The 16,945-nt window shown below is 39.3% G+C and overlaps 1 protein-coding gene across 2 annotated transcripts in view; it reads left to right on the forward strand.

Annotated features, from left to right (window-relative positions):
- Positions 1 to 16,945, forward strand: part of UVRAG (UV radiation resistance associated) — a 328,574-nt gene that overhangs the window by 293,667 nt on the left and 17,962 nt on the right. For both annotated transcript variants that reach the window (XM_004051837.5, XM_055356832.2), the window contains exon 14: positions 8,289 to 8,380. In XM_004051837.5, the coding sequence (XP_004051885.1) occupies positions 8,289 to 8,380 (92 nt within the window). The remainder of the gene's footprint in view (positions 1 to 8,288; positions 8,381 to 16,945) is intronic.

Consider the following 16,945-nt stretch of genomic DNA (forward strand, 5'->3'; position numbering starts at 1 on the left):
TTTATATTTTTCCTTAGAGGTATATATTGCAATGACTCACTGTAAGAAACAATATTATTGCTCATATTAAATATTCTTTAAGTAGCTTTTCCATGTCTTGAAAGAATTGCATTTTCTTCTAGGAAGGCAGATTTTGTTTTTGACATGGTGGTACTCTTTTTTTTCAAGCGCATAATCTAGTTCTTTTCATGTCGGTGAAACTTAGTAGTACTTAAAAATGGATTGAAATAGTGGTAACTAGTTCCACAGAGATGTTTGCCTACATAAGGCAAATCTCTAAAGTTAAATCTTTGATGCATATGTGCATTTTTCATTTCGTATTTTCAGTTCCTCCACACCATTTCTTTGTAGTCAAATTCATTGTAATCCCATCATGAAAGTGTTGATCTTTTAGTAACCTTTTTTGAAGCATTGTATTAATCCACATTCCCTCATGATAACACACGGTTTGTATCAAACATATCATGCAGCTTAGCTCAGGCCACATATGGAACTAATAAGTCAGGCAATAAGTGGCTTTGTGTGAATGAATACAGTTTGGAAGGGTGGGGACATGTGTGTGTGTTGTCTAAACTGCATTTCTCCTGTGCCAAAACCGAAATGACACAATGATTCCTGAATCCCCAGAGGCTTTCCTGGCCTGGAAAAATTGTGTTTAAAAAATAAAAATAAAATTGAGCACTTTGATATTAAATTAAACCTCTCAGCTCAATAGGAGGATGCTTACTGGGTGCAAGAACACAGCATTTATTTCTCAGCAGTAAAATCATACTACGTTTTAAATGTGATCTCCAGAGCTGCAAGTGGTCTTCCCTCATCAATGGAGCAACATTTATCAAGCTGCATGAACTAGTTAATTCCAACTGCAAGAGCTGTAACGTCATAGTTGATCTGTCTTATTTGGTGAAACACAAAGTGGATGTATAGTGATTTGAGAAGAAACCAGCATGTGGCTTTGAGAAAACACTATATTTTTATACAAAAAGGGGGTATAGGAGGGAAAACAGAGAGAACATAGACAGTTAATGGAATTGACATGGCCGTAGTTGTCTGTTCTGGTCTGAATGTACTTGTTGCTTGGGTTTTCTTTCTTTTTGCTTGTTCCAATAACTATAAAGCCAGATCTTCCTGGGTTTTTTTAGCATAGGGATTATCTTTTGCTACCAGACAATACAGTTTGTTAATTTTTCCAGGGAAACCACTGAACATTGTTTCTCCCCACTTCCCATCTAACTTATTATCTAAGTGTAATTTTCATCTTGGTTGCCTACTAGCCATAGAGTTGAACAAAATCTTAATTGCCCCCATGGAGTCCTAAATCAATCAAAGTAAAGCTGAAATTCAAACTAATTGAAACCAAAATTCCACTTAAAGACTGCTTAGACTCTTTTGGTGGTGGCGGTGCAGTAGGAAGTTGTTACAAAAGGTGTTTATTTCAGAGGCTAATTTGAGGCAGTTAGACAGACCCAAAGCAATATTTTATTTGCCTAGTTTTCTTGGCATCTGCCTTCCCCAATCAAAAATGAGAGCAGAAGGAGCCGTAATGTTTAGGGAAGTGTGGGATTGATAATAGTTGGTGAGGGCAGGTGTTGATGGAACCTGAAGTAAGATTTCTTAGAGACAAGAGTACTTCAGTCTTTTAGCCTGTCCATAGCTGCCTTTGCAGTTGTTTCCCTCGTTCACTCTCTTGCTTAAAACCCTGGAGTAGGTTCTTACTGCTAACCAGCAAGATAAAGTTGAACTCTTCAGCTTAGCACTCTTAGCCCTCAGCAGTTGTAATGACTACCCTGTAAAAGTCAGGCCTCAGGAACTTCTATTCTCTATAAAATTCTAATTGAACTCTTACAACTATCTTATGAGATAAATATTGTTGGTCCTGTTTATAGACAAGGCATAGATTGGTTATGTAACTTGCTCAAAGTTACACACATTATATGGTGAGAATAGGCTGTGAGTCCAGGCCTCTCATTCCAAAGACAGAGAGCTGATTCACATTGCCTAGCCTAGTGGACACTCAATAAATATTTGCTGAATGAATGAATAGGACGTGTGGAGACTTAGTAAATGTAGTTCTTTCTCCCCTTTCCCTATCCTTGTCCTTTCCTCCTCGACCTGGTTCCTTCTTTTCCTTTCTGTTTTTACTAATATCTTACCAGGGAGTTAACTTGTTGAAGATTATTGAATTTTTAAAAGTTTGAAAATCATTTGACTAGCCCAAGCAAGGAAGGAGTTTGTGTGACCATACAGCAGAGCTGGGTCTTTCACCAGGTCCCCTGACCACTCACATCATGTATCAGTCTTTCCATTTCACTATATAATTATTTTAAAGATATTGACATGTGTGTGTTTATTCCTGCTTCTCTGGAGTGCATGCAGTCAGAAGCTTAATGAAAATTAGCATTTAAAAAAGTGAACAGTGTACTTAAGATTTTCCCTTTGATTTGAAGTAACTCTTTCCTTCTTCCTTTTCTGCCCCCCATTCTTAGTAGTTAAGTGGTAAGCCATTATTGAACACCAGCTTTATGCCCAGCCTAGTGGTAGATACTGTGACGATGATAATGTGGAGAATATATATATATATATATGTATTAGTAATGATAACAGGTATTTTATACTGAGCACTTACGATGTACCAGATATTATTTTGGATAGTCTATATACTTTATCTTATTTAAACTTTACAACAGCTCTGCAAGGCAGGCAACATCCCCATTTTACAAGTAAGGAAATGGAATCTCAGAGAAGTGACTTATTCAAAGTCAAACAACTAGTAAGTGACAGTACTGGTATTCAAACCCAGCTCTTCTGCATTTAAGCCTATCCTACTGTGTCGTGATGCCTCTCATTTCTTCCTATACTGTATTAATTTAACTTGTTAATTAACAAGTATTTATCAAGTACCTATCCAGTTAGTTAAGGCTTTCCAAAAAGAACAAATGGAAAAGTGCGTATGGGGAGGAGTTTAGGGTCAAGGGTAAAATGCCCACTTACCTCTTACCTACAGTAATCAGAGAGCTTCCAGTGGAGAACGGAACTTCTGTTGGTTCTTTGAGAATAGATAAGACATGAGATATAGGATGCCTAGAGAGAGACATAGAGACAAGAAAGAGAGCTTTCTGCCAGAGTAGTGAGTACTGTGTAAAAAGCTATCAGAAGAGTTGTTAGCCAGTATTGAAAAGCTGGTTTTTTATATATAAAATCCCATATATATATGAAACTTTTATTTGTTTGTTTGCTTGGAGACAGAGTCTCCATTACCCAGGCTGGAGTGCAGTGGCACAATCTCAGCTGACTGCAACCTCCACCTCCCAGGTTCAAGTGATTCTCATGCCTCAGCCTCCTGAGTAGCTGGGAGGCGCACACCACCACAGCTGGCTAATTTTTGTATTTTTAGTAGAGATGAGGTCTCACCATGTTGGCTAGGCTGGTCTCAAACTCCTCACCTCAAGCAGTCTACTCGCCTGAATATGTTTGTTTAAGTCACTTCTCTACTAAAATGCTACTAATAAGGTTAAATAATTTTAAAATTTTAAGTTCACAAGGATGAAAAGAATAGACAAGACCAAGAAAATTTAGAAAACTTGAAGTAAACGAATGAGTGATAAACTGACTTGGCAGAAGCCTTTGCGAAGCAATATAATCCAAACCACAGACTCCAGAAGGATGTGGTGGTACCGACTATCTCATGAAGTTTAGGGATAATATATAGAGCTAAACATAGGAGGGTAGGTTGACAGTCTATAGAAAGAGAAGTAAGACTCCCAGTTCACTTTTCCCACTCTGTGTAGCCCAATAACTACGTTCCCACATGCCCTAGTGGGAAAATGAAGGTTTACTTGCTGAAAAAGATTGAGCCCAAGAAGCTCTGAACCTAAACTGCTTGATATACTGGGAACAAGAAGGAAGGTGCCTTACCAAAACGTGATTACGTGAAAGTGTAACATACCAACACAGAGTTCCCCAACTGCCTTTTCCAACTTTATTCCCCAAATAAGATCCAGATTATGCCTCAAGACGGAGGATTCTTTCTGGGGAAAAAACAGAGGCAGCAATGAAAAGTACTGGGGCTGTAGTACTAACCTTTCCCCGTGGGAAGGCTGGATTTCCATCCACTCATTCTGCAATGAACCCTCCTCCACAGCCAGTCATCAAGCACTGCCAATGCACAGACTTCCTTCACAGCTTTTTAGAGTCTCACAGCCTCACCTGTAAAGATAAACTAACAGCCAAAGATTACTAGACATTAGAGGAAAGCCTCTAATATTAAAAAAAAAAAGTCTAAAATAAAATGAAAAAAAAAATCCAGAGGGTAAAGTGAAAAAAAAAATCCAGAGGGTAAAATGAAGAAGGAGGAGGAGACAAAATAATAATAATAGGAGAAAATGATCAGAATTAGGCAATAAGAGTATTCATATTGAAAGGATGTACTAAGTGCTCGGCCCAGGGAATGAAAACAGACTGAAAATGATGAATGAAAGACCGAAATGAAGGCTTATCACTATGAAATTTCAGAATACTAAGGTTAAAGAAGAAAGTCCTAAAAGCTTCAGAGAGAAGAATCAACTTACATTCAAAGGATCAGGAACCAGCATGTTAACAGGTTTCTCAGTCACCACGTGAAAAGCTAAATGACAGTAAAGAAATACTTTGGAACTACCTAAGAAAAAGTATTTGCAGCCATGAGTTCTATGCCTAGGCAAACTATCATTCAAGTATAAGAATGGAATAGTTATATTTTCAAATATTCAGGGTGTCATGAAAGTTACCTCCCATGCTATCCTTTCCCAGAAAGATATTATAGGATACACTCCACCAAGATGAGGCAGTAGATCAAGAAAGAAGACAATCTAGGAAATAACAGCTTCAGCACAGAAGAAAAGTAAATAAAATTTCCAGCATGATGGGTCAGCGAAGCTTGTAGGAATATATGCAGCAGGCCTAGCTAGCAGCCAGTTCAGTTGAAGCAGAGAGAGGAGGCTTCAGGAAATATATCCCTAAGAGCAAAATGGACTTGATCAATTTTATGGTGTGTTTAGTTAGATTGAGAAGAGTTTTAAGGTTTTTTATTTTATTTATTTTTTCTTTTTTTCTTTTTTTTTTTTTTTGAGACAGGGTCTCACTCTTATCATCCAGGCTGGAGTGCAGTGGCACAATCTCAGCTCACTGCAGCCTCAACCTCCCAGGCTCAAGCAATCCTCCCACCTCAGCCTCCTGAGTAGCTGGGACCACAGGCAAGCACCACCATGCCTGGATAATTTTTTGTATTTTTGGTAGAGACAGTGTTTCACCATGTTGCCCAGACTCGTCTGAAACTCCACCCGCCTCAGCTTCCCAAAGTGCTGGGATTATGGGTGTGAGCCACCATGCCTGGCCAGTTTTAAGATTTTTGTTAGAGTTTGGGGAGTATCTAGTGATAAGTACATAGAAAAGCTCAACTGGTGGAAAAAATGGCAGTTATCACTTCCAGTGAAACAAACAAAAAAGTACAAGAAAGGAATAATACATTACATGGCTCAGCAGTGAACAGTGTTTATGGAGGTATAGTGAGGTAAACAGTAAATATTGATTTAATTTAAAATATGATATTGAATGTATTGAGAAGACGAGGAAGGGAACTATGTGTGGGAGAGTAGAGTCAAGTTCTCATCTTCTTTAAGAAAAAGCTAGTAGATAATGTATGGGAAAGGGGATAAAGTGTTTGTGTGAGAGCAAAGTGGTGTAAGAGTGCTAAATTCTCTTCTTTCATGGTGGGAGCATAGTAGATGATGTCTCTAACTGGAGGGGAAGGGAGAATAAGAAATCTTAATATAAGCATATTATTCAGAAATATGAGGTAAAGAAGAAACAGCTAAAAGGTGTTCTCAGAGTTTGGGGTAGATAGTAGAGCAGAGAACTGCTTTTTTTTTTCATTATAAATCTTGTAGTGGTTTAGACTTGTTAAACCATACTTATACTTTATTAATAATAATATATGTGTTATGTATGCATTTATTTTTGAGTTCCCTATGTGGAAAATTAAAAGGGTAATGTGGTAGAATTTGGAGCTGTTATTAAGCGGTTCTAGCCTTGGCTTTGTCCCTTATCATCCCTGTGACTTTGGGCAGGATGCTCTTGTCTTCCTGGGCCTTAGTTTCTTCATTTATAAGAGGAAGAAGGTTGGAAAGATGGTCTCCAGGGTCTCTTTAAGCTGTAAAATTCGAAGATTCTATGATTTAAAAAAAAAATAGTACTATGCAGCAAATGGAGAGTTAAGACCCAGACAGAGGCTTGAAATTCCCACATTTTTCTTTTTTTGGTTAAAATCAGACTTGGAGAGAAATTTTCACTGTGGTCTCTGAAAACAGTTCAACACCCATCTTCCATTGTGGAACCTGGGGCAGGCAATTGTCTGTGTACTCACTCGGAGACACATAGCTTAGTGTTATTTCAGTAAGTTTTTTTTTTTTTTTCCTTGATGTTTAATATTTTTCAGTATGAATCACAGGTAAAATTTCCATGCCATGTGTAAACGATTTCACTTCTTATTGAAACAATGAATTCAGGAATGTCATGTTGGGATATGAGCCATTTTGCTTTTATCAATGTATGGAAAAATGCATTTATATTAATACAAGAAATGATGTCATTTAATATGGGGTAGATCTTATAATTCAAGGTCTGCAAATCTCAGGAGGTGATTTAGGTCACCAAGCTAGGTTTGAAAAAGGAAAAAACTATTTTCCTTCTGCTTTCTTAAGTATTGTTACCAGTTTTCGTCTCAGACTTTGGGGTAGATAGTAGAGAGTAGCATGGTTTGTGAAAAGGAGGCCCTGGCTGATAATATCTTTGCCATTGAACCATGTGGCCCTGGATAATTTACTTCCCCTTTCTGGGGTTCAGTTTTCCCATCTGCAAAAGAAAAGGATTGGCTGAAATAATATTCAAGATACCTTTTAGTTTTAACATTGTATGTTTCTACATCCTTACTTTATGTGTGTATTCATTCAAACCATTCAGGAGACCAGTTACGTTTGGAGGTTTTTCTTAAAAAGCCCAGAGTTAGTGAGAGTGAACTCTTTCTCTAAGTATCACTCAAGCAGAGAAAAATCAGTTGAATACTAGAGTCAAACAAAAGAAAACTGACTGTTTTTGGTAGGTGTTTATTTATGCCCCCTGTTGTCTTACTCTGAAGGCGTGCTTTCTATTCACATGATTTGTGGTTTTATTCTTTAAGAGAGGGATATATTTAAAAGTTTGACTTAGCCACTCTTAAATTTAAGTGCTAAAAGAGTTAAACCTTAAGACCCATGCCCCTTCACGTTTGTACACCGACATACATTTTATAAAGTCTATAAACTTTCTTCATGTGTAATATGTCATTTGAAAAACACATTTTTGCAGAGCTGTGTTGTCCACTTACTGTGTGTTTGATGTGTGGATGAGCATGTGTGTGAATATGCACATCCGCTTACCTCGGCTCTCCGTTATGGTCAGTTACGGAAGCAAATGGTGATATTCAGAGACACAGTGAAAGGAAGTGAAGAACAGACCGATGAAAACCATTAGCAACTTATCCAGAGTACTCAGAAAGACACTTAATTTTAGAAAATTGGCCTCTACCAGAAATAAATCAAACAAAGGGCAGATCTAGCCCACAAGCCAGCAGTTTCCCTATACCACCTCTCCAGCTATGTGCTCTGGTCTGGACAAAGAGGAACGTTAGAGACTCAAGAGAAATACAGAGCACAGCCTCTGTCAAAAGTGAGTTGCAATGTATTTGTTTAATAAGCATTGAATAAGTACCAGCACTATGCCAGACACTATTGGAGTCAGAGATGAATACAAGATGGTCCTTACCCTTGTTTATACAAAGGGGAGGGCTGAATGGAAGCTGGCAATATCTAAAAAGAAACACTGGTTTTCTGGTATATGTCCCTGGAGTTGGTGTTAGCAAACCCTACCAGGGTCTGGGGGTAGAAAAGACGGCTAGATACAGGGGTCTTTGAAGTATCCTGATTCCACAGTTGGTCACTCTTAGTCTTCTCTAAGTTTAGGGGGCAAGAGAACAGTAAGTAGATGAAGAGGCTACCTTAAATACCATCGTAATTTAAGTGGGTGTGCATACTCATACACGTGCTTATCTATATGTCAAATACCCAGTAAGTGGAAAGTACTGTGAGGCTGATAATAGTATCAGACATTTACATTTCCTCTTTTAGAGTTCAAAAAAATAACTTGTTTAGTGGTTCATTTTTCCGAAGCTTATAATCTGCCAAAATATCTTTAATTCTATTTTTTCACCTTCACAGCTAAGATATCAACATGGACTAGGGACTCCAGACTTGCGGCAAACCCTTCCCAACCTGAAAAACTTCATGGAGCATGGACTAATGGTCAGGTGGTGAGTACCTTTATCTCTGATAACCAGAAACTGTAATGTGGATAGGATCCTGAAAATCTTTTCTGACTTCCACATTGCTCCACACCTGCCTCTGAGTTTTCTTCTGTAATGAGATATCAGAGGAAAATGAAAGGCGCCATCACAGTTGGGGAGATCTAAGCTCCCGTCTGGCTAAGGAGGATGTAGCCCCCTTGGAGGGAGGAGGGGCCGAGGGGATATTGCTTGAACTTTGGGAAGGTGGCTGAGCAAGAAGCCCTTGAGGGCATTGCTGAGACAAACTGGAAGACAGCCAGTATGATTCATGGTAAGGGAGACCTAGAGCCCCTTGGACCTTTCCAAAGAACAGATGAAGGGCCTGATTATAGAATGAGCATCAGGACCATGGCTGTGAGCATTAAAGGAAGAAAGCAGATAAGGAATAGGTCAGGGGGTCAGGACTTAGTTTGAGACCAGTAGCTACATTCTGAAATGTTTCTTGTGTGTGGTGTCAGTACCTGTTGAACCATGAGGGCAAGCTGCTGCTGAAAGTGCTCCGTCAGGATAGACATGGACCTTTTGAAAAGAGAAGGAGAGAGGGGAAGTCTGATAGAAAGAAGACATTAGATTCATTCACTTGACCTAAATGGAAAGTTGTTGGCTGTATCCATTTAGTAATTCTTGAAGTTTGAATCCTTGGGTAGTGGGCAGTAACTTACAAAATCACGTGCCTGGAAAGCAGGCCTGTAGAGTTAGACAGCTGGGGGCAGCACTGGCTTCTGATTCCAGGTATTTTTCTCATCATCTGCTGTGTGGATTTGAAATTCTACCTCTCTGAAATTTGATTTGCTCTGCTGATGTGCCTTCAGAAAAGTAAAAAAACTGTGGTTGGTCTTTACTTTGATTTTCAAAACGGCAAGTTCCAGATGTCTGGTCTTAGATAGGACTCCTGTTAAGCAAATACACAACTGTTTAAAGAATTCCACTCAAAACATCAAAATAATTATTAAAGCTTGGTGTTGATATGGACCTGGATGCCTTCAGGAATATGAGAGAGGAATTAAGTTTTAAAGTAATAAGAATAATAAAAGTGAGCTAGCAGGTATTTATTTAGCTTGTCTCTGTGTAAAGCTCTGTGGTAGGTGCTTTAGAGAGAAATGAGAAAGCTCAAGCCCTGTCCCCAAGAGATTTGTGGTCCAGTTGGAAACAAGGCACAGAATTCATGAAGAGGTTTTCTAATACAATGGTAAATAACCTAAAATAATGAGAAAATTGGCAACCTACAACACTAATTAATCACTAAATGAATCTTGCTCAGTACAGATAGCAGATTGTCCCTGAACCATTTACTGAAGTGTCTGTCTTTTCTCCATTGATGATAATGGCATCTCTTTTGTAAACCAAGTTCGCTTATCCATACAGATCCATTTCCAGGATCCCTATTCTGTTCTGTTGCTTTATTTGGCTAGCCATCGATTAGTATGACATTTTTAATTATTGTAAGATGTAATTTCTAAAAGTGTTGAGATTTGAGGATGAAATAAAAATCAAAATGTCCATTTTACTGTTGATAAAGCTACTTGGAAAATGGGGCTTTAGATCTGAAATAAAACGGGCTTGCAAAGATGTCACTCAAAATTAAACTTATCCTCATAATCACAATGTAAACTGGAGAGCCATAGGCTTTCCCTACAGAGGCAGGCCCTTAACTACATTGGCGGACAGCGATCAGGTGACTTTTCTTCAGGAGCTCAGATAGGGCTGAGCCAAGAATACCCAGTTGCTATTTTGCCCTCTAAATTCACCAATCAGGAAAGTCCCTCCTCCTCTGAGAGAGTGAGAGGATGGAGAGAGCCAAGAGTGTTAACTCCTAAAGCCATGTTCCTTCCTAGGAATGGAAAAGGAAAATACCTCCAATTTTCTTGATATCTGTTAGGGAAAAGCTAACCTCCATATCTGTTAGGGAAATATCTGTTAGGGAAGGCTCTTCTTCAAAACTCTTGGCTTTTCTTGACTTGAGTCTTTGAGTGATTTCACAGTTTTATGACATTGGGTCTTGCTAACTATGAACATGTTACATCGCTTGCTTTTTTAAAACATACCTCCATGAGGTTTATAATTTTCTACATAAAAGTCTATGCATCTTTTATTAGATATACTTAGTCCTATTAGCTTACAGTTTTGGTTGCTGTTGTCAATTTTTTTATTATAATAGTTAACATTTTCTGGCTGATGTACAGGAATAGCACTGATTTTTAGTATTTTGAGAGTGTGTTCTGGCTAACATTAGTTACAATAGTTTGTTTTGATTCTCTTGGATTTTTTGTGTATACAATCATATTTTTAGTGAATACTGGTATTGTTTCTATTTTTATAACTTCATTACTTTTTCTTGTCTTACTGTGTTTTATTACAGAACAGGAGCAGTGATAGTGGGTATCCTTGTCTTCTGACTTCAAAGAGAATGCTTCTAATTTTTCACCATTAAGTATTATATTTATTGTAGATTGGGGTAGATATCCTGCATTAGCAAAAGGAAGAATTTTTCTGTTCTCAGGTTACTAATAGTTGTTTTTTAATCATGAATATGTGTATTTTGAATTTTACCATGTTTATTCTGAATCTATTGAGGTAACACTACATTTTTCTAATGTTAAACCATCTTTGCCCCCTGGTCATGATGTATTATTTTTTCCTACATTATTGGATTCCTTGGCTAATATTTTAGAATGTCTCCATCTGCAAACTGAAATGAGACTGGCCTACAGTTTTTCTTTCACATAAAATCCTTGTCTGATTTTGGTTAGAATTGACCAAACATGATGAGGTTATAAGAGCTTCATAAAATAAATTGAGGATCTTCACCTTCTTTTCTATTCTCCAGAACAGTTCATATAAGATAGGAGGAAGTATCTCTATCTTAAAGGTATGGTAGAACCTAGAAAAAAACTACTGTTTTTTGTTTGTTGCTGGGGAGACTGTAGATTTTTAACTACTGATTTAATTTCTGTAATGCTTACAGGTCTGTTTCTGTTTCATTTCTCCAATTCCTAGTTAACTCACTCCAGTCTGATTTTTAGTTCTATGAGTATACTGAAATTCCTTTTATCTAGCTTGGTGCCTACCGAATTCTAAACATAGACCCAAACTCAAAGGTCACTTTTCATCCTTATCCTGTTCAGTGGCACCTGGCCTTGCTGGCCATTCCTGCCTTCCTGAAACACTCTTCCTTGTTGTCTTCCACAGGACTGCCCTCTCCTGGCTTTCTGCTTCTAGCTTCTCCATGGCCCCATCTTAGGCCCTCTTCCCTTTTTCTCTCTCTACTCTCTTCTCTTTTTTTCTCTCCTCCTCCGCCTCCTCTCTACCCTCTTCTTAAGTGTTCTCACCCATTCCCATCATTTTGAAAGTCGTTGTGCTTATGACTCCCAAAGTTTTGTCTTCAGTGTAAACCTCTCCTGCACACTCTGGATAGCCAGGGGCCTACTTGACTCTGCCCCTGGGAGTATTAGAAGCATCTCAGCCTCAACACAGCTAAAACCCTCCTTCCACCAGCATAATTCCTGTCAGCTAATGGGACCCTGTCTACCCAGTTGCTCAAACCAGGGAATCATCCTTGATCCCCTTCTTTTCTCCACTCACATCAGAGCTAATCTTATTCATCAGCAAGCCCTGTCATCACTATCTGCAAAATACATATCAATCTGTTCACTTCCCATCTCTGCTATTGCCACTCCAGTTCAAGCCACCACCTTTTCTTACCCAAACAGCTGCACCAGTGCAATTTGTCTCCCTGTCTTGTCCTGCCTCTGTCCACTCTCCACAGTAGCCAGGATGATCTTTCTAAATGTTGGCTAGATCTTAATCACTCTTCAGCTTCAGTGGCAAGAGTGAATCCAAGTTTTCTTCCATAGTCTACTTGGCCTCTGCCTCATCTGATACCACTCCCTTTCCACTCTCACATCCTGTCGCTGTACTGGCCTCTGTGTAGTCATGTGAATAAGCTCTTTCCTGTCTGAGTGGTTGCACTCACTCTTCCTCTGTGTAGAATGTGCTCTGTCTCTTCCTTCTTTCCTACCACCATCCTCACCTCATTGCCTCATAGAGAGGGAATAGTTTAAGAAAAGCAGCTTTATGAACACAGCAGCTTTATTGGCAATGAATAGGCACCTTGGCTGGAATGCAAATTCATTTTAAGAATGGGGAGAATCTGGGCTTTGTGGTTCCTTGGCAATCCTTTTTAAGAAAAAGAATACAAAATTACAAATACAAAATTAGAGATGAAAAAGCATTTGGAATGAGAAACAAATCACAACAAATTACTGGAACCTTAGGGATTAGGTCCTTTTCTTCTGAGATGTCTGTAGACAATTTACTCAAATTATTTACATATAAATGCTTCCTCATTGCAACCTGACTGCCCTTCTACTCCTAAAACACTGTAATTTCCAGCAACTCTCAGTTCTAAGGTACGGAGAAATTAATTGACTTTCCAGGCATAATTGACCCATGAACCTGTAGCAATAAAACTAGAATCTAGGTGTCCTGGCACTGTTGCAGCAAACCCATTAAGCTCCAAGCTCATACATTTATAAATGTAGTGCCCCTCTGTGCCAGCTGTGCCAAGCACATTAACACTGAGTGAACAGGAATGTGTCACTTTATGGTACTGTAATGTAAAATAGGCTACTAAAGTAGATGCAAAGCACTGCAAAATGAATGCTACATATCAGTTCCAAGTAAAGATCACGGCAGGAAGCCAGGCTGGAAGTCACAAAGCTAAACAAAGCCGGAGCAAGCACTTTGAGTCTCAGAGGAAATCTGAGAATTTCCGAGAGCAGCCGTGGAGTGAGGAGTTACCTCTCAAGCCTGTGCTCCTTAGGGCAAAGGGTAAAAAAACTCAGGTTCCTAAGGGAGGCTCTTACATCTTTTGTAAAGCAAAACACTTCCATTTTCTGTGTGGTTGTTACCATTCACAGATTGGTCCCTGTGGAGGCAGATTGCTGTGAGGATTTCATACTGGCTGAGGATCAGTGCATTCACTGAATTCCTCCTTATGGTAAGCTTCAAAGTTATGTGACAGCTTGTTTTGTTTTATTTTATAAAGAAAAGCTGTGATAAAAATCCTCTTAATAAAGTAATTCTTTTTCTTGCACATTATGGAATTCTTAGCTAATATGAGAATGATCGACCTGATTAATCCTAAAATGAACCCCCATTTTTTATGAACACAGTTGCACAGGGCACAGCTCTCGGTGATTTATGCCAGGTCTTTCCAAAAGGAGTGCCCATTTTTTCATCCTAAGATTATAACCTAGTCGTAACTGCCAAGCAACACAATTTTGAAAAGCAGAATTTCAGCTTAGAATCTGTGCTCTTTTGAATACTGTGATTAAAAGTCGCCAGAATGTCATTTAAACATCCCAGTTTTCTTTTACTATTGCCTGCATAGTGATCTGAGACTCAGATTGACATGCACAGGCACCACTGATGTGGGTGCTGAAGAATGTGCACGCAAGCTGCAGCCTAATGGCTGCCTGTAAGACAATAAGTTTAGAACTGAGTTGAAGAGATTATGTGTGAGGTTGCTGTGAGTGGGCTGTGTGATGGGGCCCCAGCATCCAGGTCCTCAGGCAGTGCCTCGATTTTGTCTCTCCACCACTCTCCCACCGTTTCTCAACAGACCCCCAGGCATAGCACTCTCATTCGTGACCTCCGTTCTTTACTTAGGCAAGTTCCCACTACCCAGAATAGCCTGCCCCTTCCTCTGCCCTATCCAGATGTTGCTCTTACTTCAAGACCCAGCTCATATCCTACCTCATTCATTCACTCACTCAACACCACACTGGCGGCTACAGAGATAAGTATGTATTCCCTCAGTAGCTTAGAGTCACTTCTTTGCCGAGTCTTACCCACTAGGCTTTTGAGCAGCTTGGGTCTGGGGACCACGTCTTACTCATCTCTGTGGTCCCAGCCTGGCATTACAGAAGCCAGGGAGGCTAGAGAAGGGAATGAAGAAGCCATCTGAGCTGTTCTACTCATGGAATATGCTCCTTGAGCTTGTGTTCAAGGAGCTTACAGTCTAATTAAGGTGGTGAAATAGGAACAAAACCACATGTACTGAAAAAAGTAAAAAGTACGACATGCTATAAGGGAGAGTTATTTTGAACATTCAGAGGAAGCCCTTTAGTTCCCGGTGTGAGGGGTGTAGACAAACCTTCACTAAGGAGATAACATTTCAGTGGAGAGTGGATCTAGAGCAAAAGAAGAATTTGGCCACATGAGGATTGGGGTATAGGACAGAGTAGGTTAAGTAACAGTGGCCCAGTTAGGTGGAAAGACTAGGACTATGAATTTGAATACCAGCACCACCATTTACTGTCTCTGTGACCTCAAACAGATTTAAGCTGCCTGCCTCAATCCCTTTCCCTATAAAATGAGGGTAATAGTGCCTACCTAATAGTGTGGTCATAAGAATTAAATAGGTAAGTACCTAGCATACTGCCTGGCACTAATAAATAAGCGGTAGCTTTTATAATGAGTAAATGAATCGTAGTTACTGTCTATATCTTTTTAAAATCAAATGCATCCTTTGCTATAGGTGTTTTTACTTTGACATCTATAGTCATCTTACAGCTAGGTATAGAATATGGCTCTTGTTCATATTTTGGCTCATGCTCTCTTGTACATTAATGGTACAGAAGATTTACCATCTGTCTACCTCTCACTTTCCCCAAGTCCTTTATAAGACCACTCTGAGGCCTTAGAGATAAGTACCCTAAAACCTGTTTGCCTACAAACTTTTTTTGGTACCTGCCTTCTTAGGTAACTCTCACCCATAGTTAGAAGTTACGAATAATAAAATCTCTTACTTGCAAAACTTTCTATGTTTTTACTTAAGCTTGCAAGAACCTTGTGAGGGTAACTGGGCAAGAAGAATGACCACTATTTTACAAACCAAAAAACTGAGACTCAGTGTGCCAAGCGCCTTGCCAAGATCACGTGATACTAAGTGATGGAACTGGGACCAGAAACCCAGATTATCTGACTCCTGATCCCATATTCTTTTTACCATATCACAGTGCCCATTATTGGGTAATGGCCATTCTCTTCCTTCTCTGCCCTTCCCCTGCCCTCCTGTCTCTGTGCCACCTCTATTCTAGTGCCTCCTACCTTCCTCAGGGAAACCCACCAGAGTCAAATCCAGAGCGCTGGAAAGATACACTGCGAAATCAGGCAGCAGGCCTGGTGGAAACATTCCTGGTTGTTTATTCTACCTCATTTACCTCCAAGAGGGAGGAAACTAAAAGTAATAAAACTTTGGGAAGAATTTAAGAACTTTAAGACTGAAAGAAACAAAAATGATCACGTTTCAACTTCATTGGTTAAGAAACAGGAACACTGAAGAAGGAGGCACGTGGGTCGGGTGAGTAGCCTAAAGCATATTTGCCCATAGTGTTTGTGGAATGCTTCCTGGAATGGCATGCTCTTTTTTTCTGAATAAGAAAAAGGAAGAATAAGAATAAGATGAAAGCAAGATTTCAAAGCCATCTGTCCTGTTTTTTTCATAGGATTTTTTATCCTAAGTTTAATTTTTCCTGATTATAGAGCTTAAACTATGTAACACCTTCATGCAAGATAGTATAACACAGAGGAAGGAGCACTAGATTTGGGAATCAGAAAATATGGGTTCCAGTTTCAACGCTATCACTTAATTTTCATAAGTTGTTTTTGAGTATCAGTTGTTTTGTTTTGTTTTGTTGAGATGGAGTCTCGCTCTGTCACTCAGGCTGGAGTGCAGTGGCTCGATCTCAGCTCATTGCAACCCCCACCTCCCAGGTTCAAGCAGTTCTCTTGCCTCAGCCTCCCCAGTAGCTGGGATTATAGGCACGCACCACCACGCCCAGCTAATTTTTGTATTTTTAGTAGAGACAGGGTTTCACCATGTTGGCCAGGCTGGTCTCGAACTCCTGACCTCGTGATGCACCCGCCTCGGCCTCCCAAAGTGCTGGGATTACAGGCATGAGCCACCGCGCCCAGCTGAGTATCAGTTCTTTAAATGGAGTTAATACCACCAGTTATTGGGAAACTGTTTCCCAAGCATAGTTTTTGTAGGCCAAATGAGATAATGTTCATCAAAGTGGTTTATAAACTAAAATGAACTGTGCAAAGTATTATTAAGTATTGTTTTTGATTATTATTAAGTATTAATGAATTTGACAATTCATTAAGTGTCTATTCTGCATATAGCATTGTTCAGGAGACAAAGAAAGATTCAAAAGCGTAAGATTTTCCCTGCCATTGCTTAGTTGACAGTTGTTTAGTTTATAATCTAAATTATTAGATAAGACAAATATTTTGAAGGACATGACTTGCAGGAATATTCCTATACATTGTTCACTCTCGCTGTCATGTGGGACTTACAACCTGAGGCCCATCATTAGTATGTAGTCTGCTACAATGATGGAGGGTAACGTTGGGCCAACTTATTTTGTTTTAGGGCCAAGCAAGCCATTTTTAAAGAGACAGAATCAATCTCAGTGACCTTAGTAAGGATAGAGCACTGAGAAGTATCCTTGGCTGTTCAACAGC

This window comes from Gorilla gorilla, chromosome 9 (assembly GCF_029281585.2).
Source record: "Gorilla gorilla gorilla isolate KB3781 chromosome 9, NHGRI_mGorGor1-v2.1_pri, whole genome shotgun sequence".
Taxonomy (NCBI): Eukaryota; Metazoa; Chordata; class Mammalia; order Primates; family Hominidae; genus Gorilla; species Gorilla gorilla.